At 40.3% G+C, this 23,386-nt stretch overlaps 2 protein-coding genes across 2 annotated transcripts; both read left to right on the top strand.

Annotated features, from left to right (window-relative positions):
* Positions 1 to 7,706: 7,706 nt before the first annotated feature.
* LOC116694624 (shaker-related potassium channel tsha2) lies at positions 7,707 to 11,079 on the top strand. The gene is made up of 2 exons (XM_032524403.1): positions 7,707 to 9,735; positions 10,541 to 11,079. Exon 1 carries the CDS (start codon positions 8,277 to 8,279, stop codon positions 9,708 to 9,710), a length of 1,434 nt encoding a protein of 477 aa, XP_032380294.1. The 5' UTR covers positions 7,707 to 8,276; the 3' UTR covers positions 9,711 to 9,735; positions 10,541 to 11,079.
* Positions 11,080 to 11,786: 707 nt separating this feature from the next.
* kcna1a (potassium voltage-gated channel, shaker-related subfamily, member 1a) lies at positions 11,787 to 20,189 on the top strand. The gene is made up of 3 exons (XM_032523921.1): positions 11,787 to 12,800; positions 13,475 to 13,658; positions 13,696 to 20,189. The coding sequence occupies exon 3, from the start codon at positions 13,732 to 13,734 to the stop codon at positions 15,205 to 15,207; it is 1,476 nt and encodes a 491-aa protein (XP_032379812.1). The 5' UTR covers positions 11,787 to 12,800; positions 13,475 to 13,658; positions 13,696 to 13,731; the 3' UTR covers positions 15,208 to 20,189.
* Positions 20,190 to 23,386: the final 3,197 nt, after the last annotated feature.

The following is a 23,386-nucleotide window of genomic DNA, read 5'->3' as shown; positions in this document are numbered from 1 at the left end:
GCCCATCATCAGCAACCATTCATCCAATGTTCCAAAGGCGCGTATTGTTTACTGATCTGACATCATTTTAAAAAACTAACTAAGAAAACACTGGAGAACCCTTTTGCAATTATGCACGCACATAATGTAATCTGAACTGCTGCCCTGGCTTAAAAAAAACAATGCAACTGATCTCAGCTGTTATTCTGTCCATAATGGAGTGCAATGGAAATTTTTAAGTGACTTTAAACTTTTGATCTGTAGTGTATATACTGTTTTTATACATGTATAGGAGTCACAGGACAGTGTCCAGGACAGTCATGAAGTCACATGACAGTGTACAGGACAGTAATAGAGTCACAAAACAGTGTACAGGACAGTCACTGAAACAATTGGGCTCGACATCAATGCTGCCACCAGTCTGTGACTGGCTCCAGCTGGGACTTTGTCAAAAAAAGATACTTGCCACCAAGCAAACAACTTCTCTTGGGGAAACCCTGCCCTTGACTAACACGTGCTTGGAGAGCTAGTTCCCCTGTTGTGAGATGTTGCTGTTCCTAATTCTAGATTTGATTGATCAAATATGCTAGCAAAACAACACAGGACAGAAACGGAAACTGAACAGAACTTTGTCCATGCTCGTATACTTTTTGGCTTATGGATCAGAATATTTTTGACCAAATACCTTGGTATTGATACCGCAACGATATTGTAGTGGTAACTATTGGTGCTTTCACAAAATATTTACGTAATGAGATTTTCGATAAATAATCATCAGTAATGTGAACATAATGATTAAGTGGGTAAGGGCAAATGATAGAACAGTTACACAGTTAACAGTCTGGTAAGTTCAGAAACTGACAAAACGTTACTATAATGCAGCCTTTAAAACCAGGAAAAGACAACACTTATGGCATATTACGATATCCAAAATCTGAGACGATATTTAGTCTCATATCACAACATCGACCTACACATGCCTTTTCTATACAGTGTTTTTTTGTTGTTGTTTTTTTTACAAACGACCCTATACTGCAACCTTCATTACCAAATGTATGCGAGGCCAATGTACAGTATAGGCCAACTAAATTTTGTGAATTCCCAAAGGACCACATTCTTGACACACTCTTCGAGTCAAGCAATGCACGTAGCTGACAGCAAATAGTTGTGGCTGTACACACTGTTAGATCAGAAGGCTCTTGCCCATGAGCTAATCATTCCATGTGCCATATAGGCAAGTGTTGACTGAGTGTTGCCTGTTTATTTATAGGAGTCTCTAAGGTTCCACAGCAGAGGATTGCTCTTTAAGCTGGATTCAATTACAGCTCTGGTGAAAGCTGAAAATACAGCATCTATACAGACACAAACATGAGTATAAATTCTTAATGAAAATCTGTAGGCCTAGTGTATTGTGCTGTGTTTATACACTCATCACGTTTTCTCCAGAGAAACACAGGTTGCAAAATTAGACACATTTAGGCTATATTGTCAATATTCATGTAGGATTCTTATTTATTGTATTTTGACTGTTATGTACGGAATTTGTTATGCATTGTTATGTAGGGAACTTGTGTAGGATAACTGTTAATGCATGGATATGTAACAACTATGACGGCAACAATAACCTACAATTTCAACTCAACATGTGCTGTCATCATCCCAAACCCAGTTAACTAGGGGCAGCATGAGGGAACCCACAAGTCCTCTGTGCTCAAAAACATACCTTCATGTTAAAATTTTAAGTTGGATACAACACAACTGAATACAACAAAAAATAATGCATAAGTCGCCAGCAGCAGAAGTAATTGAGAATAAATTATTCTAAAGTTAAGGAAAATCAGTTAGGGAAATCAGCTTTGAATTGGACCCCATGCGTTGAATTTGCCTTGTTTAAGATCACAATGGACAAATTGAAAGATTTATTCATGAGTGGGCAAGTCAGAGTACTCCTAGGAAGCTACTGTATGGGTTAAGAAATGCTATCAGACACATGGTAACAACTTGCAGTCCAGATGGTCAGCCCCAACCTCGGCCTGACAAAATATCACGGTTCAGCAGCCTGTTTACGTTGTAAAGCACACTGTGACACGTAGGGACATGGCAGGTGAGGTACAAAAAAGGAAAATGTTAGAGTTAACACTGAGTAAACCTCTGAGCTTCTGTACAAGTAAGTCCTTGTAAGTGCCAGTGTAAATATGGTTCTTCCTGCAAAGAAAATAATCAGAGAAAGGAGAACCCGCACTTCCTTCAAATGAAATAATTTGGACAGGCAGAATGTTTTTTTAATTTGGCTGAAGAGTCTTCAGCAGCTTGCCAAGAAAAAAACCAATCAGGAAGTAAAGTAATGGATAAAAAATCAATTTAATCTATCTGTAGAAGAGGAGTTAGTGTGTGTGACAGTGAAGACATAAAAATGTTAGCAGAAATAAATCGGTCTTAGCTTGAGGAACAGTCACCAACATCACCAGGTGGCTTTGGTCTTGACAGGTTTTCATCCAGCAGGGAAAACCCTACTGGTGCTGAGATTATTAGTGGAGTAGGAGATTATGTTATTAAAGGGTGGTGTAGGTGAAATATTGACAAATAATCACAGATTGGGGAACTGTTTTTTTTTGGATATACAGTAGCTCTGATCAGTTTCATGGGCCTAGTCATCAAAGTGCTGACCCAAAGCAGCCTGAGGGAGTAGCGATAAGGGCATCAATTTATGATTATTTTATGTTATTCATCAATTTTTTTATTTTATTTTTTTGTTCAATGCATTGTTTTTCTCTAATAATATATATGTGTCAGAAAGTAGTGTCCATCCCAACTTCCCACAGCCCCGGGGGTTGTCTTCGAAATGTTTTGTTTTGTCCAGTATGTACTCAAATATATTTATTTTAAAATGATGCAAAACAGAGAAAGGCAGATCATCCGAGTGTAGAATTTCTACATGCCTGATAAATTACTTAATTAGGCTAATATGAATAAGATTGTTAACATTGTTGCAGACATATTTTCTGTATAGATCACCTAATCAATAATCAATGTGTTTCAGCTCTGGAAGGGATACGGTGGATATATTAATCCCTGTGTCTTGTTAAGTATTGTGTGAAAAGTTTGAAGCTCAGCACATTGAGAATGAAGAGGGCTTACACCCTAATACTGATGGAAGTCAACAGGAATTCAGTCAGCCTAGTTGTGCAACTAAATGCCAAGAGAGTAGAGTCTGAAAGTAGAATCATATTAAACATTTTAAACTTTGAGACCTTTGAAGTCATCCTTGATTAATAACCCATGTGGGTTTGCCTGTGAACTGATCCCTTTTGCAGTTGCCCTTGGTCTGGAGTTTGGAAGACGCTGTCTACTAAAAAAGGGAAAGGCTTGATCAAGCAGTGAAATGTGAATCCGAAGTAGGTGTGGGGCAGGACATGCAGAGGTAATTCCAAGGAGCCCCGCCCTCCGGATCTAAGGTATCCAGTTTCATCATGCAGCGCCCCGATACCTAGAGAAAAACATGAACATCAACTTCAGATGACAGCAGGCTAAAATTGGTGGATATCAAAACCCAGTGACTGGCAACAAGCTTGGCTGAAGTATCCACTTTCTAGAGTGGAAGCCCTGGGTTCAGACACCTCAGGGTGAGGAGACTGTGTGCTCTGCTCACTTGCAAAGTGGGTATTGGGGATGGCATAAACGCAGCTTAGGCTCCATTAGACAAAAACTTTCACACTGTTAATTAAATGCAGCTGGGCATGCTCTTCACATCCCAGCCACATAAACTGTCTGATGAAAACTAAAATGTTTGCTCTAATCCATATAAAGTTCCCTTTTCAGTATACATTTAAGATAAGATCTATTGATTGTCACTGTATTATTGTCTCACCATGGCAATTGTCCCATACAGCGACAACACAACATACATCTTTAAAAAGAGCAAATCTATCACAGCAACTGTATGGTAGTTTTCAGGTCAAAAGACATAGGTGTCTTGTAGAACTACACGATTATAAGTGATACACAATTTCAGAATAGAAATTCCACAAAATATTGGCTGATATTATTGGATTTTTTAAAATTGTCAAATACTGTTGGTATCAATATCTGTAAATTGGCTACATCATCTAGGTTAAAACTGGGCTGAATTTGGTTGAAATGTTAATACTTTTTGGATGTCTGGGTTACTTATAACCATTATTTAAACAGCATTTCAATTAGGCTACTAAATTTCAACATTAAGTTGGGACCTGCTTCACACTGAAACAAATCATGAAACGATGTTGAAACCATGGTTATGTGCACATAACCATCTAAAAACTTTAATCTATCAACCAGATTTAGCTCAGGTTAAAAGTACATAGACTGCAATTTGATAATTTATTTTTAAAGTAAATATTCCTTTCACCATATCACAGTATCCATATTGTGTTTTCAGGGGTGGGGATGACAAAATCAAAAGCAAAGAACAAACCAACAAATAGTGTACTGATAGCAGCAGGCCAAAATTAACACAAAAGGTTGTCCAGACAGGAAACAAAATCACTGGGAATAGAAGACAAATAAATCCAAAGACAGCACAGCACGGCACAGCACGGCACAGCACGGCACGGCACGGCACGGCACGGCACGGCACAACCTTGACAACACCAGCCAGCAACAGAAACGTAATGATCCCACACAAGACAAAGACAGAACAGGGACTAAATACACCAGGTTATGAGGACTAACAAGAGACAGCTGACACAACAGGTGAAGTACATCAGGGCGGGGCAGAACAATCAGAAAAGGCGGGAAACAAAGAAAGACCGGTAGACCAAGGATGTGACAAAACAGTAAAAACTAAATAAAACAGGAAGTTTACAAACAAACAGAAAACATGGAACCAACTAAAACAAAGAAACTTGACAAAAGGACAAAAACATGACAAGTATATTCTCCAAAACATCTGTTGAGAAATTGTTAAAGGATAACATGTGAGAAATTGGTTAATCCAGCATTCCTGACAAATCAAAGCACTTTATCACACTGATTCAAACAGCGTGTCAAATTAAATATTGACATAACGCAGTCTTTCTCAGTGATTTGCAACACCCATTATTTTGAATAGTTATCAGTGATCCTTTATTAAAATTGTAAATCCATAAAGTTAATAAAAAGTAGCTTAAATCAGAGATTTACCAGGTATAGCTCTGCCTTTATAGACTAATTTGAGCGTCTGAGACGAGGTCATCACCAGCCCTACAGAGCATAAGTCAGACTGGGGCAAATGCCCCCCATTTCATTTCAAGCAGAGTAGTTGGCACTAGAATGATATGATCCAAAGAAGCTGTTGACTAGCTTGGTGACCTTCAAAAAACTCCTTTTTAAATTTAGAACACAATCTCACAAACACTACACTGCCCTTGACCCTCCTTCATCACCACCACTGATGTGCTCTTGAGCAAGGCCCTCAACCACAACCCCTCCAGCGGAGCTGCTCAGTGGTCAGCAGATCAGACTGTGGTTGTACCGGAGCTTCAGGTGTAACTGTGTGAACGTGACAGGTCGTCGTCGCAAATGAGAATTTGTTCTTAATCGACTTACCTGGATTGATAAAGGGGAAATAAAAAAAATAAAATAGCACACGTTCATTTACCAATTGTACTAATAGTGACTCTGGATACACGCTTACAGAAACACACACACATAACACACACACTGTGTAAATACTTGGCCCTGGGTTTTGAGAGGAGCAAGGCCAAGGGGAGTCACTGATACAAGATGCTACTGTGATTACCTCACGTCTGTATTGGGTTAGGAAGGAACCTCATTCTGTCTATATTTAGATAAAGACAGGAAGAAGTGCAATCAATCAAAATGCTAAGAAAGATTATGCGTTTCAGAATATCTGAGAATGGCTAAAACGATGCATTATTAAAACAATTGTCATGTTATAAATAATTATGATAATGACATATTTCACAAACTTCAAGAGTCAAATCTTTTTTTGTCACAAAGAGTGTTTTTTCTCATGCTATGGTGTCAATTAGAGATTGTTTATTGTATTTATCATTATACTGTCACAAGTAATAAACTATGATGATATAAACATCAGTCGACATCACAGATTTTTTTCAACCATTCAGAGAAATTAATTTCTCTGAAGAATGATGAGAAAGCAGTTCTATTGGTGTGAGTGGATCTACAGTATCTTGTTTCCATGGGGGGGGGGGGTCTCCTGCCTTTATAGGTTGAGCCATTAATAATGACTGGAGGTTCCTTGCTGTCAGCATTCATCCACTCTGCAGGCTTCATGGCATGTGTCTCCCAGGCCAGCATGCATGTACATACTTTTGCTGTACATGCATATCTATCTACTTATCTAAATGTATGGATTTTTATCAAAGGCACTACTGGAGGACCCACCAGGAACATGAATGGAGTATACTGTTAATACTGTTATTTACTGTAATACTGTTATTAAATAATCAAGAGTGAATATGAATAATGCACTAAAATAAGATTTGTGACGCAAAACAGACAAAATGTACTAACAATGCATTTTGAACAATTATAAATAAAGGTGACACAGGGAGGCTACTGTGGATCTTGACAGAATGGTAAATCCTTTGAGTATTTTATTTATGGTCTGACCGATATACAAGACTCACCTGTCCATTTCTCAGCTGGTTTGTTATTGTTTGTTTCCTTGGTTACAGTCAAGGCCTGACATCTGGGCTTGACCCAGACAGTCATTTGGTGAACGCTATATGCTAACACATTAGCAGCAGGCGGCACCGTGTCCTGACCCTGACATTTGACACTGACATCCAACCCTTTCTTTAGTGAATGGAAAGGCCAAAAACGCTGTGCTCCTCTAGGGTCCAATGCTTGTTAACCTGAACAAAAATAAAAACCTCTCTGACATAAATGTTTGTGGTGACATGTTATACCTGCCGAAAGATTGACCGCATCAGTGGAATAATGCAAACCATCCAGGTTGGTTTTAATAACACTGATTAGAGCCCTTAGGCTATTATTGCGTTCCAATCTACAACCTCAGTGATTGACGTAGCTGATGCAGCTTTGTGAAGGCAATGAAAGTGGAAAGAACTGAGCTATAAATAGATATTACAAATACTACAATGCTGCAGTACACGTGTAACTTCACTCTGCACACCCTGGCCACATTTTCTAAACCTTTTATCCTTTAATATTTGAGCGTAATAGAATTATTAAACTCTAACATGAAAGGAAGTAGACCCTAAACCTGTTTTGAATAATACACTCAGTTCTGCTGACTTCAGAGGATTTGCAGGGTGTGATAAGAAACAAATAAGATTAGATTTACTTGAAGCTGGGTTTTTTTTACACCTCAGTATCTCAGTGGCCAGGTCACTTGTTTCCCGGGACTTTAAATGCTATGAACGGTGAATGTTATTTCTGCTGTGGCTTCCTGAAGATGCTAGCCTCTCTGGCCTACTCAAGTGTCAGTTAAGCCAGCAGTTTCCACTAGCTGGGTCCTGGAGGCGCCCTGGTTAAACAGTCTACATGAATATGCTTCAAATCATTAAGGTTACTTCATCTTGTTTATTTAAAGAGACATTTAATAGCTGCAGAAAAAAAAACTCACTCCCCCTAACACAATGAATCTGTTTGTTACTTGTGTATGTATTCCTGGTTTCTAAAACTGTGGGCTGTGACCCCAAGCAGACACAGTCTGGGTTCTGGAGGTTCCCCTTGTGACTAGAATAGCCCTGTGATTTCATGAATGAGGGACCTGCAGGGTGAGAGACGTCTTTTACTGAGTCAACTCTGGATCTATAAAACACACTTGACCTTGCGCTGAATAAAAAAAGACTGATGACTCTGACGTGGGATATTTTAAAAAGACATTCTCTTACAATTGAAAAGATTTTGTAAGGCTATCCCTTTGCTTGGAAATTACTGCTACAGTGAAGTGAGTGAGTATGAGAGGGACAGCAGCAGCAGCAGCAGCAACAGCAAGTGTCATCTGGTCTTCCAACTTGGGGAGGGCTTTGGAGTTTAAAATGGTGTGAATATGATAGCCATCGATATAGCTTATGCAAGTGGAGATCTGTCTGCACTATTGAAAGTTGACAGTTCAGAGGCACTAATCTGACAATAAGGACTGTATAAATCAACAACAGCACAACAATTTCGGATATCAACAAACAAAACTGTTGGGGAGCAAAAAAGGGGACATTGTCTCTGGCGGCTGCATGAGAAAGCGAGTTGGGAGGACGCAAAGGCAAAAGGGCAAGAGGAAGCCACCCAGGAGGTGAGTGACGGATTTACCCTCGGAGGGGTAAAACATGACTGTGGTGTCCCAGGAGAACCACGACGACACTGTGGTCGTATCTCCTTTGTTGCAAGATGCTGCTGACTTGGAACCCGCGGACCAGGAGTGCAGCGAGAGGGTGGTCATCAACATCTCAGGTCTGCGCTTTGAGACGCAGTTAAAGACCCTCTCCCGCTTCCCGAGCACGCTACTGGGAGATCCGCGTAAACGGATGCGTTTCTTTGACCCGCTGAGAAATGAATACTTCTTTGACAGGAACAGGCCGAGCTTTGATGCCGTCCTCTATTATTACCAGTCAGGAGGACGGCTTCGGAGGCCCGTAAGTGTACCTGTGGATATTTTCCTGGAAGAACTAAAGTTTTATGAATTTGATGAAGAGGTCATAGAAGTTCTCAGAGAAGATGAGGGCTTATCGAGGGAAGAGGACCGCCCGCTGCCAAACAACGTGTATCTACGCCAGCTCTGGCTCCTGTTTGAGTATCCAGAGAGTTCAGGTCCTGCTCGGATAAATGCCATTGTGTCAGTTATGGTTATTTTAATATCCATAATTATATTTTGCTTAGAGACTTTACCCGAGTTTAGAGAAGTCCCCGCAGTGCCCGACAATCACGCCAATGGAAGTGCTCACGGCAAAGCGCCCAGTCCGTTTACAGATCCATTTTTCATGGTGGAGACACTTTGCATCGTGTGGTTCTCCTTTGAATTCACCATGAGGTTTCTCTCCTGTCCCAGTAAAGCAGTTTTTTTTAAAAACATAATGAACCTGATTGATGTTGTGGCCATAGCTCCTTATTTTATCACCCTGGGCCTTGATCTGGCAGAGCATCAGGGCAGCAGTCAGCAGGCTGCGTCATTGGCCATCCTGAGGGTCATCCGTCTGGTCCGTGTTTTCAGGATTTTTAAACTTTCCAGACACTCCAAAGGTCTCCAGATTCTCGGCCAAACGCTTCACGCAAGCCTCAGGGAGCTGGGACTGCTCATATTTTTCCTGATTATTGGAGTCGTTTTATTCTCCAGTTCTGTTTATTTTGCAGAAGCAGAAGACCCCGAATCTGGATTTTCAAGCATACCTGATGCATTTTGGTGGGCTGTGGTGACAATGACCACAGTTGGATATGGAGACATGTGCCCATCCACCATTGGGGGGAAATTTGTTGGATCTTTGTGCGCCATCGCCGGAGTGCTAACCATAGCTTTACCTGTCCCTGTTATAGTGTCAAATTTCAATTATTTCTACCACAGAGAGAACGAGGATGAGGAAAATGTTCAGTACGTACATGTGACATGCGGGCAGCAGCAGCCCTCCTTAGGTGAATCTGATTCAAACAAAAGTAACCTGTCGCTTTCCAAAACAGATTCCTTTCAGGAAAGCGACGACTTGGAAACTTTGACATATCCAAACGTAACCCCAGTGGAGACATACACAGGGAGACTGTCAGACGTATAAACGTTGCAAGAAGGTTTTATTTCTGGTGAGTTGTCTTCCAGTGGACTTAAAATATGGGCTCCATGTCGGATGCTGCAGTTGTTATACGCAAGCTGTGGTTCCCAAACATGGAGCCTCAGAGATTCATGCTCGAAGATGAGGATTGTCTTAAATTCACTGTAGGCTACTTTAACCCACTAGATCGCAATGTATTTGAAGGGGGTGGGCCCTCACATGAACGTATTTGGGAACCCCTGGGGTACACATTGAAATGCCATCAGCAGTAATTGAGCCATACGATGACTTCTCAATCTATGAAGGGCAATTGAAATAACCAAAGAAAACTAAATTTTGAGGTTTTCTTATTTTTAATTCCTCATTTGAGTATTTATATATATATATATATTAAAACTTCTAAGTGGTGTTTACGCACGAACCAAACTACAGTATGTCTTTAGACTGTTCGAAAATCACGTAGCCCCTTCTCAAAGTACCTGGACTTTAAATAAAGTAGAGGAGAGTTCGTGAAGCACCAGCTCTGCATGGAGAAGCTAACAAATCTTACAATGAGAGATAAAAATCATTACCGACTTCATTTTTCTTTGGAGTTTGTAATATGAATGTGATCACAACAAGTGAGCTCTGAGCGCCACGTTGTGGATGATAAATATCCCTGCAGACAACACTGCTCAGGCTCTATATGAGTTTAAGTATCTTTGCATTGTTGCAGCTGGCCCGATTGATGTAGGCACAAGCCCCATAGATCATGCTCTTTGACTCTGTATGGATGCTTGTGATGGCTGCTTCTCTCATTTTTAACATAGTGGGTTTTGTTTTTTGCTTACTTGCAGGAGGCAGACGATTATAGGAAGCGTGTCACTCCTTCACAGTCGCAGCAAAATACAAGCATGGGATTCTCTTCTTCTCCAAAGTATTGGGACATTTTCTCATGGCTATATTCGTGCATCGCTAGTGTTGTAGCCTACAGAGACCTCGTGGAGAAAACGCTTTGAAAATGTTCAGTCTGCCTTAATGGACATTGTGTGTATCATCATTAGAAAAAACAACATTCTTTTGTGCAGGCTTTATTAATGACCACGCTTTATTTGTGTAAAAAAACCTGCGTTTTGTAATTCTGAATTGTCCCTTTTCTTATGCAGCTTTTAATGTAAAGTTGGAGTCGCAACTGGCCTCTCTGCTGTCACAAACATTCGGATTGCATTGCAGCTCCTGTACACAATGCCATAGCCCCAGTCATTACAGTGCAATGTCTGCATGGCACGAATGCAATGTGAATTTTAAATGTAATGAAATATTTATTTTTTTAATTTAAACATGTATGTGAACTTAACTTAATCATTTTTATAAATAAATTTTGACTCAGAAAATATACTACCACTCGTTATTTGTCACTCTCATTGTACGGATCAGACTCACAAAAGGCAAACAGCAAGTCACTGGTGTAAAGAAAAGTACAAATCCATGTCCATTAATTAATTCAAGACACTTCATCACTTTTGGTGCTGAATGGTTAAAAAAGACGCAGAACCAGACATCGTGTTGGTCTGCTACAAAACCAATTAACCAATGTCATAGGGATACATATGGGGATTTATTTGTCTGGAGGCACATTTTAACAAGTTAAACATACGTTTGATGACAGGATTTTGTTTTGTTGTGGTTGTAGAAAGTCAGAAGACAGTCAGCTCTGCCCCTCAATTTGTTTCAAGGCCCCGGAAAACCACACAGCCACATGCAGGCCCTCAGCAATGGATACATATGTATTATTATTTACGATACTGTATCGTGAGGACTTTGATACATGCTGCTGTTTGATTTGGAAATTGTAGATTTATGTGAGGCGTGTCAATCATATGCGCTGTCCATGGTGCTGAAACTAATACTCTGTCCTCTGCATAGCAAACATTCCTGCATTTGTCTCAGATCTGTTGTGCCTTCTGGAAACATTTGTAGCAAGGAGTGTTATAACTTAGTCAGTATCATAAAGTATCAGACATTGAAATGCATCCTGGATACAAGAACCCCTGATGGGATGTTTCATAGAGATCTGCAAACACATTGTTGACGATCTTATTGCTCACTAGTAAAATCATTTTGGTCTCACATAAACTCAGATATTGACAGGTCTAACTAACGCCAGTGGAATCCTTAAATCCTGGAGTGATGGAATGAGAAGAGGATTTAATCTCTCACCATTTGATGGATTGATAGGCTAGTTTTATAAATTATTAAACATCTCAGATGTTACCCAATGTAGATTAGAGGTTTTGTTACATGCTGTCCTTTGCAGTCTGATTGCGCCAGTGCTGGCACACAAGCGCTCTTGTTTTTGTGGTGAGTGGAGAACTTCTGGCGACGTGCTTTAGTGGAGCCGGTCTGCATTGCGTCGAAACCCCTCCAACTCCTCCTCCTCCTCATTCTCCTGCTGCCTTTCCTCCTCTCTCCTCTCCCCTCCTCTCTTTTCCTCACCTCCCCTGCACTTGCATGTAAAATGCACAGCAAAACTTGCTTAACATTGTGGATAAAACATCTGGACCTTGCTGCTGCACTTGACTCTCTCAACTATCCGTTTTGGTTTCTTTTATTCTGCTCTCCGAGCCGCGCTGAAACACATTCTGCCCGTCATCCTGTCGCAAAAAGCAGCAGATTTCTGCTGATGTAGTGTTGTCTGGAAATGCCACGGGCTCGCTTATTGCCCCTTAATGTATCGCCCCCCTGAATTGCAGCGCAAGATTTTTTTTTCCTGCGGTATAGGCTGTAAGCTGTCCACACCACCGTGCCGCCGCGCAAGCAACTACCGACGCTGCAGCTTTGCCTTTCTCTCTTTTCGCTCATGTTTCATCTTTGGCTATCCTTGTTAGACTCACCTGATTTTCATTTTGTCTCATCTAATCTTGCGTTATCGTCTAAAGACATCTTAAGGCACTTTGTGGCGGACACAGTTAGGATGGCGATGCGCACAGTAAGGCTCTAGGCTTTATTTTTGGTAGGTGCAATGTAAAGTTGCCACATGACGCCCACTGCTGCCCTGCCGTTGGATGATTTTACTCGAGGATAAGAGCATTCAAGACCTTTCAAGATCAGCCCACGGTGAGCCTCGAAACTGCTGACTTATACAATAAGGATATCGGTTAGATAATTTTCTTTTCAACAGCTGCTGTTGATGCAAAGATAACTACTGTATTGTTTTTCCATCTTGCAGATGCATTTTTTGCCCTGCAGTAGGCCTGATGTAAGCATGTAAAAACATCAGTTGGTGTGATATGATTATCAGATGTTATGCGAGAAGATGTTATTCAGGATGCTTGGAGAAGCGTAGCATACATCGTTTGTTACATAGAGCCACAGCATTTACGTGTTAAACTTAAGAAAACATCCGTACAGAAATATCGTACGAGTGTATCCGAAAAACAGGACAAACAAATACACATAGAATCACCTATATAAGAATGTAGAAAATACAGTGTAGTTGAAGAAAATCTGAAAGTTTATAAATGTCCATATTATAGAAATGTCATACAAATTCCTCATTTGGGTAGTGTTTATTTTTCAATTTTTTTTTTTGCTTTACTAGCCTACTGGTTTACGGCACTAATTACAGGTTGAAAGAAGTAAATAAATAAATAACTGCAAAAAATGCTGAGGCAGCAATATCTTGCCTGTTTGATGCCATTATTCTCTCTCTCTCGCTCTCTTTCTTTCTTTCTCTCTCTCTCTCTCTCTCTCTCTCTTTCTCTCTCTCTCTCGCTCTATCTCTCTCTAAGTGACAGAGGCAGCAGTAACAACAGCAGCAGATGCACTGGAGAGCAGCAATGGTCAAGTCAGCGAGAACCGCAGTAGAGCTGCACTAAGGCAAAGTAGCCAACCAGCCCTCTCATATCTGGGGACGTCTCCAACAATTTAAGGGGTGTGGGAAGCTGATGAGTGGAAAATTTGCCCCAAACCTGAATGCCTGCTCAGTCAGACTAACCAGGATCCCAACAAAACTCCTCCTACTCATCCCCCTCCACCTCCTCCCAAAATGACTGTGGTAGCAGGAGATAACATGGACGATACCTCGGCTGTCCCGGGCCACCCTCAGGACACCTACCCCCCAGACCACAATGACCATGAATGCTGCGAGAGGGTGGTCATCAACATTGCCGGTCTTCGGTTTGAGACGCAGTTGAAAACTCTCTCCCAGTTTCCAGAGACGTTGCTTGGCAACCCGAAAAAGCGGATGCAGTACTTTGACCCTCTGAGAAATGAGTACTTCTTCGACAGAAACCGCCCCAGCTTTGATGCCATCCTCTATTACTATCAGTCTGGCGGTCGGCTGAGAAGACCAGTGAATGTCCCTTTGGATATGTTCTCAGAAGAAATCAAGTTTTACGAGCTGGGAGTGGATGCGATGGAGAAGTTTCGTGAGGACGAGGGTTTCATCAGGGAGGAAGAGCGTCCTTTACCTGAGAAGGAGTTCCAGCGTCAGATTTGGCTTCTCTTCGAGCACCCGGAAAGCTCAGGCCCTGCAAGAGGGATTGCCATAGTGTCTGTGATGGTAATCCTGATTTCAATAGTCATATTTTGCTTAGAGACTTTACCACAGCTGAAACAAGACACAATTGGTCGAATGATAGCAGTTGGGAACACTACTGTTTATTATAAGCCAAATATCCTCACTGACCCCTTCTTCCTTATTGAGACACTCTGTATAATCTGGTTCTCCTTTGAGTTGATTGTACGCTTTCTGGCGTGCCCCAGCAAACCAGCCTTCTTCAAGAACATGATGAACATGATCGACATAGTGGCTATCATCCCTTACTTCATTACACTAGGCACCGAGCTGGCCGAAGACCCAGAAAAAGAGGGGGTGGGGGAGCAGGCAACATCTCTGGCCATACTCAGGGTGATCCGTCTGGTCAGGGTGTTTAGGATCTTCAAGCTGTCACGACACTCCAAAGGACTGCAGATTTTGGGGCAGACTCTCAAGGCCAGCATGCGAGAGCTCGGATTGCTGATCTTCTTTCTGTTCATTGGAGTCATCTTGTTTTCCAGTGCTGTCTACTTTGCTGAGGCAGAGGAGGAAGGATCCTGCTTTGGCAGCATTCCGGATGCATTTTGGTGGGCTGTTGTGTCTATGACAACTGTGGGCTATGGGGACATGGTCCCCATCAGTATAGGAGGCAAGATTGTAGGATCTCTGTGCGCCATCGCTGGAGTGTTGACAATTGCCCTCCCAGTGCCTGTCATTGTGTCCAACTTCAATTACTTCTACCACAGGGAGACCGAGGGAGAAGAGCAGGCCCAGCTGCTCAACGTCAGCAATCCTAACATCCCCTCTGAAACCAACTCCAGCCGCCGTAGTTCATCCACCGTCAGCAAGTCAGAGTACATGGAAATTGATGGAGACATAAACAATAGCATTGACAACTTTAGGGAGGCAAACCTCAGAACTGGCAATTGCACTATAGCCAACCAAAACTGTGTAAATAAAAGCAAGCTGCTTACAGATGTTTAGACACTAGTTAGTAACGTTGGGATCTCTATGGGACTATCATATGTGAAGTAGACCATCAGTTAGGAATGCTTTATTAAACTCCCCAAAGCGCTGTATGGCATTAGGCCTACAAATATGCTCAGCTATATAGAAAGGAAACAGAAAAATCAAAGCTCTTAGAGAATATGACAGGTAGATAGAATAATTAATTCTTCTGATCCTACATATATATATAGGTACATCAAAAAGTAAACGTCAACTATTACGCATATACACAGCTCCCTGGAGGATGCAGCGCGCACACTGTCCTTTCAGATGACGGTGTGATTTTAAAATCTTATGCATGGAGTACAAATAACATTTCAGCAAGTTGCACAATGCACCAGAAAAGTCTGCAGAGACATGCAAGCACCTGCAGCCAAGTGGTAAGCACCAAGAAGTTAGGTGACCCCTGCTCCCTCCTCATCGCCCCTCTCTCTTCTCTCCCTACAAAGGAGATCTACTATTCAGCAAAGCACCTTATGGGAAGAAGACTGATCTCTCTTGTTTGGATGTAAACAGATGGTGATCTACTCGCTTCACAGACATCCGCAATGCTGCTGTTTTCCAGCAGATGCTGTAATTATGATATCACCAAGTGATTCAATGCCATACCCTTTAGATGCAACACAGCACAATGTTAAAGTGAGCTTCACACGAGCATGATTAGAGACTTTCCATTTTGATATCAGCATGCACGAGACATATCTCACATAATGGAAAGGATGTTCTTTCGAATACCTGGCTCCATCCCCTCCTTCTCATCTGTTTTCATACAAGTGCACTGGATGAGTTTTTAATTTGAAATGCCAATAATTTAGAAGTATAGAAATTGAATGTTAAATCTTAAGGGAACAGTACATAAATGAGATCTTAGCATGAAAAAAGTTACCTGCATTATGGTCTATCAACTAAGGTACTTTTGTACCCTGGTATATTTAATGCATGACATGAGTATTCAGCTTGTTGCAATTCAGGCACTCTGCAGTGCCCTATTGCCAGGGAAGCTAAAGAAATAAAATTCTGGATGTTTCCGAATTGCGATTCGCAAATATATCAAAACCCACCTTGAGGATGCAGAGTTTCTAATTTAAAAATAGTCAAAGATACCAAATAAATATTATCAAAAATGCATATAATTATTATAAGCACCAATTACAGTATTACATCAATAGTGCAGTGCATGGACCTTGTTTTAACAATAAAAGTTAACATATCATTAGTCATGCTTCCATTTCCACGTCACATTTGAGTACATATTGGTTTGGAATCCAGTAAAAAAAGGATCAATACCAAATTTCACTTCATATTACAGAGAATTATCCAGACATTAGTTGCTAGTGCCTTTATCCCTTTCACCAACAGGACCAGTGAAAGTGCCTATGTGCACAGTGGGATTTGTGAGGTTGAGCAGAGATGGTTTACCTTGTGTTCCAGTGTTGATAAACTGTTGGTCAGAATGTTAATGATGCCAGATGAACAAGGTAAAAACAGCAGGTGATTGTGGTCAAAAAACTAACAAAAGATGATCCATGGCTGATATGCACAACCCAGTTTTCATGCTGTCATGCACTTAATTATGCCCTTAAGCAGCAATGTATTGTACTCTGCATGTTTACCAATCCAATTCAAAAGGGAATATTCATAGGTTTTAAACATATTGTATTTATATCTATTGTTTTTGTTTGTGCACCGTGCATCTTTTCAGGGTCTCTACCTCAGTGAGGTCATTGCAAACTTGCTGCAGAGCTGCAAGCTTCAATGCAGGGCTTCCTATACCATAATGCAAAATGGAACCTTAAGTGTAAACTGCAGTCATGCAACATTGAATGTGAGAATCCCAAAGTATAGCCTTTACACAAGCACTTAGGACAAATAGTATACCACTAACCCCGCTCCTTTCATTCGTTTAAAGCTACGCACAATCAGAATATTCATTTGTAGAGATTGCTTGACTCTCCTAACAGGATGAGATTGACTGTTTTATATGTTGGTTTCTTTGAAACAATGGTATCTAAAGTTACTTTTGTGCTGCTTGAATGTGTTTCAACACACGCGTGTATAAGACGGTATAAACGTTGTTATAGTTTTTAAATCCTGCTATCTTTGGGCATTATGATGCACAGCAAAGTGCAGCCTGTTTTTTTGCACAATCATTTTGTTCTGTTGCTTGAAACATTTTTTTAATAGTGAGATTTGTTTACATATGTTTGCTGCCTGGAAAGAGATGATGGGAGCAAAAAACCCCAAACACCGTAATGTTTCTTGGCATATTGTTCCAGACAGACTAACTGCAGATTGGACAAATTGTAATGACTACTTGAAACTCCCCAGCTGCTGTACAGCTATACACTCAGTATTGAGATGAAATTACCCAAATAATAGTAAGATTTTGTAATGTACGGTACTCTGTTTGTTTTTTTAATTTAGCACTCTCCTGACAAGGTCCTCTAAAAAAGAAGCTACACTGCAGTGCTACTTGAATGTCATATAATTGTTTCTGTCGGTGCAATGGCTATCCTTTGTGGTGCTAGTACAGGAGTACCATTGTTGTCTTGTTCCCATCACATGTTATTTTGGACAAGACTTTTTTCATTCTCTAATTCTTGTTATTGTTTTGTTATTGGTGGCTGGTTGGTTAGTTTAGGGCACTATCTGTCATTTTATTTGGATGATCTTTGTACTGTACCACTGAGTGTCTGCCTCAGGCGAGGTAAAATTTCAAGAGCCTTGCTAGATGTCAGTAACTTCTCATGAGACCAAAAAAGATACACATTTGTGTCAGGGATCTTCAATTAATGGTTTCTCATACAGAAGGACATCAACAATACCCAATACTATATATTATAACGCTATATATAGATACAAGGAAATTCTCATTAATGCAGCTATCAGGAAATTGTTCGCTTTGTTAATGAGTTTCTTGTACGACTGATGCTTGAAAGTAGTGGTGTGTGTAACATGTCCTGCAGGACAATACAAATGATACTCTTCACATTAGCAGTGCTGCGAGGGCATGTTTGGATGGTGCTATGCATTCAATTACCCAACAGAAACATGCATTCTTAACAGCAATAGAAAGACAGATAACCTGTTTCTTAAATGCTTTTTGTAAAAAATAGGAAAATAAATCTATTTTGAATGTAAGAGAAACTGCGATCACTTGACAGATAACTCACAACAGGGCTGTTTATGTACCAACTCCTTACCCTCTGTTCTGTGATTTTGTAAGGTCAGCAGAGTCAAATGTAGAAGCTGACAATTTATTGAAAGAAACCTGTGAAAAGTCCAAATATAGGCTTTGTAATCGTGGCAGTCCCTATTTACCACCCAGGTCAGACTGGAGTTGTTTTGCAGTCAGGATCAAAGCATGCTGAAGGGTTCAGTCAAACCTATAACACAGTCCCAAAGGAACAGCCCATAATGCACTTAGAGAGGATCTATGGCTATATCCTCAGTTCACTGAACTGATCAGCTGTGTGAGAAAGTCAGAGATAGTGCCTAAATTGTTTTACATATTAATTTGTTTAGCTTATTGTTAGATGTTAATGCTTCTGCAAACAAACAAGTGAGAAGATCTAAAAAAAATTGATGTCATTAACATAATTAAACTATACGAAAAAAACGTGAAATGTCATGAGAACAAAATGCAATTTAGCTACAATAAGATAGAGAAAACGTAACCACTATATACTGCAATTACGTATGAATTTCTTTTTAATAATGTGTTTTTATTTTCCTTTTTTTGGTACACTGTTACATGACTGATTTGGGTAGAACATGCCATATACTGAAATATCAAAGACAATATGTTCCTCTGGAAAGCCAAGATAAGAAAACTACTGTATTATGATTAATTGCTATAAACGAATTGATATGGACAAGAAGTGTACTATTATAAAGAAAATAACAGTGTGGTTTGTCTTTTTGGTTTTAAGTTAAAAAATAACAACAAGATTTATTCAAACACCATGTTCACATTCTTCCAATCTACAATGCTACAATGTATCTCTACAGAAACCTACTAATCACATAAAACTGCATGGTCAATGGAAGACTGCATGAGTTTTGCCTTTCAAACTGTGGATCAACTATACTACATAGTTGCATCATTTAAAAATAAGAAACCCTTGCTTTCATCTGCACCAAGGCTTCCTGTAAGGCCCTGTTCAGAAGTTGTTGTGAAACGTGTCCTCCGCTGGATTTCTTAAAAGCACCTTAGCGCTGATCTCACCACTAAGACAGCGTTGGGTATGCGAGCCGTGCTCAGCGTGTTTGTAATTTTCAGGTTGTGCTCGCTAGGCTCTGAATGTGAGGTCAGGCATTAAGGGCTATTTTCTCAAACTTTATCTCTATTCTAGGACAGAAACGCTTTTCCAAGTGACATTTTTCCCATTGTTACCTCTGTCTAGACTGTAGTGATACTGTGTTGTGGAAACGTGCCCATCATGTCTAAACAGGGCCTGTACCACGCAGCCTCATCTGCACTACATTGGTTTTAAGGCATTCTTGTTTGCTAAAGGTGTTGATGTTGGACTTCTTTCTGCCTGCTGAGGAGGCACTTAACAGGATCAAATGATGGGATGTTGTGTACCTCACTCGCCAAAGGTGATTATTGATGAGAAGGTCTTGTTTGTGTTAGAAGTGGCTATGAGTTTGTCTTTCCTGTCAAGAATGCACACTTAATCGCTTGTAGGGAAGCATTGGAGCAAAGCGCAAAAAGAACTGATGAATTATTCTGCTCTTCTTTTCATCCTCAAGCAAACCAAACTCTGATTGTGTTATCTAATCTAGCCGTCATTGTCATGTTGTGTTTACCAAGGGTTATGCTACAATGTGTTCAGTTTGTCAGATGATGACAAAGGCATGGTCTGTGATCTATGCAAGGATTATTTGTTTTTGATTTTTTTCTTAAATCACTTATGATTTCATCTTACATTAACTTAAATAAATTTTTAAGGATCTACTGGTGTATTCTCATTTCGGCTCGGGATGGGTGTGTATATCTGCACTACAGACCTGCACAAAAACCTACATAAATCAAATCATCTGCAGAAAAATGCTGCAGTGTTCAAGAGTTCTAGGTCTCAATCTAAACGTGTCCTACCATTGTATTACAATACCCTCTGACTGAAGCCATTAGCAGTGATTCACGGGGCTGAAGTAATGGTTACACACTAATCCTCCTGTCCCAGGGGAAGCCCACTTACCTTTGTCATTACCTGCGAGTTGTTACACACCTCAGGGGCCTTAAGAGCTCCCTTTCATTCTCTGCTTCTTTCACATGCTTAAATCCATCACAGCGTGACTCTGAGGGGTTGTGCATTTGCTAAGTGTGGGATTTAAAGTTATCACGGCTGCAACTTAAATTAATTTCATCACTGATCTGCAAAAATAGTGATACATGCCCATCACGATACCCAAAGCCCAAGGTGAGGTCTTCAAACTGCTTGTTTGGTCATTCAGTGTACTATAACATAAGACAGATAAATGCTGTGAATCGTCACATTTGAGAAGCTTCTACAAGGGAATGTTTGTTATTTTTTGCTTTAAAATGAATTAAAATATAAATTGAGTATCACAATAGTTGTTTCAGAGTAGGTTTTAAATGCTCAGTTAAGTAATCAGTTTTGTAATCTATCTACTTAAAATATAACCTTTTCAAGCATATTCTCAAACATCTTGTTTCTAAAAGTGGGATTTATTAAATGATTTACAATTATATTATATACAGTGTTAAATACATGCAGTAACCTTAAAACAGCAAACAAACAAACAAACAAACACATCCAATCATAGAACTGTCAAGCGATAAAACAAAGAAGTGGGCGCAATTTTTGGGCTTTGAAAATAATGAATGCCCACTTCTGTCCTGTGATGGCGTGAAGCTGAATATTTGTGGAGCTCATAGCACAGCAGAGGCATCACGCTGAATGCTGCAGCTCATCTGTCTCTCTCTCTATCTGTTCATCTGTGTCTCCCTGTCTCTTTCTCTCAGTTTCTCTGTCCGCCGCAGGCTCTCTGTTGTTTGCAGCCCGGCTCTGTTTTTTCTGTTTGGTGACCTTAACAGAAGTAAGCCTCTTCTGCTTCCTTGTCCTCTGTATTGCCCTCAGGAAATGCTGCACTCCTCACTCTGCAGGCAGCAGCAGTAAGGGTGGGGTAATCTGGCGCTGGTCCCACTCTTCCCACTCTGCTTGCATACACACACTTTTTCTCTCACCCTGTCTGTCTTTCTCTCTCTCTCTCTCTCTGCTGTGAAGCTCCACTGGACTGTAACAGGACAGAGCATAGTACAAAAGAGGAGCTCAGTCATAGTAGAGCAAATCACTCTTGCTTTTCTTAGTTTTCTCTCTCTCTTCCTTATCTTATCTTTCACCCAGGGAGTCAAACATCCAACCATTACTGTCAGAAAACTAGGCAAGGCAAGGCAAGGCAGCTTTATTTGTGTAGCACATTTCAGCAACAGGGCAATTCAAAGTGCTTTACACAAAATCAGTTAAACAGATAACACACAAGTACAAACAGTTAAAAATCATAAGCATTAAAAACCGATAAAACACATGAATAGACAGTTAAAAACAAAATAGAAAACATTAGGACACATAAAACTACGTTTCTAAATGCTTATTTTTTACTTTTTCTATGTCCTCCATGACCATTTGTCTAATCAATATTTCCATATCAGCATCATGTGCAATGTGAAAGTCCAACCCTCAAAGAATTACCAACCAACTTATCACTGAAAAGCATTTAATCGTCTTTTCAGTTCAGTTTTTGTTTCAACTTTACTGTTTTGGGTCACTGCTGTCATCAACCCCATCCCCATTAGCAGCAGGCAGCTGTTTTCAGTAAAAAACAAACAAAAAGAAAAACAGAAGCTCGGATGTTAATCCACTATACGCTACCTGCCCAGCACCAAACAGCAGACACAGTCAGTGACTAGCTGGAGAACATAGTGGAGCAGCTAAAGAGCCAGATATTTCCATCTGGAGTTAGTGGAGACCAAAATAGAGCTAACAGGAAAGTCATAATTGGACTTTGATTTTGGATCTGGATGTGTAAGCTGGCAACTTTTTGCATTGCAACATAATATGTCAGTGTTGTGTTAAAACTTCAGACTGTAAGGTTTACAGCTTGTCTCATTCTATATGATCTGATACTATCTCATTCACAGTATATTCTGTACTCCGTGGACACTATGCGCCATCAAAAGGAATATTGTCAACCTGGCATTATTTGGAATCTCTGAAACCTTTAGGATCTATACTAGACTGTAATGTAAAGTTGTATGTGCTTGAACAATGCATGGATACAGAGCACATCGGTTGTCAGTGAGGTTTAAAGATTAAGGTTGTTGAGATTCTGTTTTTCTCATTGTCAACAAATTCCACAAAATCAAGATATGGCGTTAGTCTGTCTCTCGATACCTTTGGAGACACAAGCCCACTGGTTCCTACTGAGGATGTTAAAAAAGAGTTCTACATCTACGGTTTAATTTCCATCAAAGACTGAATAGTTTCTTAAACAGCTCAGCAATGTACATTTTAGCATACAATAGTAAAATGGGTACATTGTGCATTTATTGGGGATTATTTTCAGCTGCGTTTTTGGTGCTCTAAATATTTACAGCAACATGATGGTGTATGCAGGATTAAGAGTGCCCATGTTCATGGTAATATGTCACACAACGATTTAACAGGATCACTTCATTGATGATTTGTTGTCAAGAAAAATACAGAATATCAACAGACTCATTTTCCAAAAAATTAACTTTTCACACTTCCTGGTGGTTGTTTATTGGACGTTTCAGGTCAACACATGACACCTAGGTGTCAGCCTCCAATTGCAAATGAGAAACATGTAATTGAAACTGTGGTATAAGCCACTGTCTTGGTAATCCCTGATCAGCATGTAGAACTAATTGAGGAGCTGTCGTTCAGTGGTAGGCCTCCTTTGAGATAAATGCCCTCCCTCGCCTCCTTCTTCTACAATCTGTTTTACAACTGCCTGAACCCAACATTCATCAGCTGTTAAGAAAATGTGTTCTTATCAAGGAATACATGTTTACAACCATGCCTGCATGCAAATGTACTGTGGCTGCTCATGAGCTCACTCCATCCCTTACATACACACACACACACACACACACACACACACACAC

Source organism: Etheostoma spectabile, chromosome 8 (genome assembly GCF_008692095.1).
Source record: "Etheostoma spectabile isolate EspeVRDwgs_2016 chromosome 8, UIUC_Espe_1.0, whole genome shotgun sequence".
In the NCBI taxonomy this organism is placed as follows: domain Eukaryota; kingdom Metazoa; phylum Chordata; class Actinopteri; order Perciformes; family Percidae; genus Etheostoma; species Etheostoma spectabile.
The sequence above is the reverse complement of the archived record's forward strand: the minus strand, read 5'-3'. Positions and strand labels throughout refer to the sequence as shown.

Bases quoted from the DNA above. Each gene is read 5' to 3' on its own strand.
- kcna1a (XM_032523921.1), top strand. From the start codon at position 13,732: ATGACTGTGGTAGCAGGAGATAACATGGACGATACCTCGGCTGTCCCG.
- LOC116694624 (XM_032524403.1), top strand. From the start codon at position 8,277: ATGACTGTGGTGTCCCAGGAGAACCACGACGACACTGTGGTCGTATCT.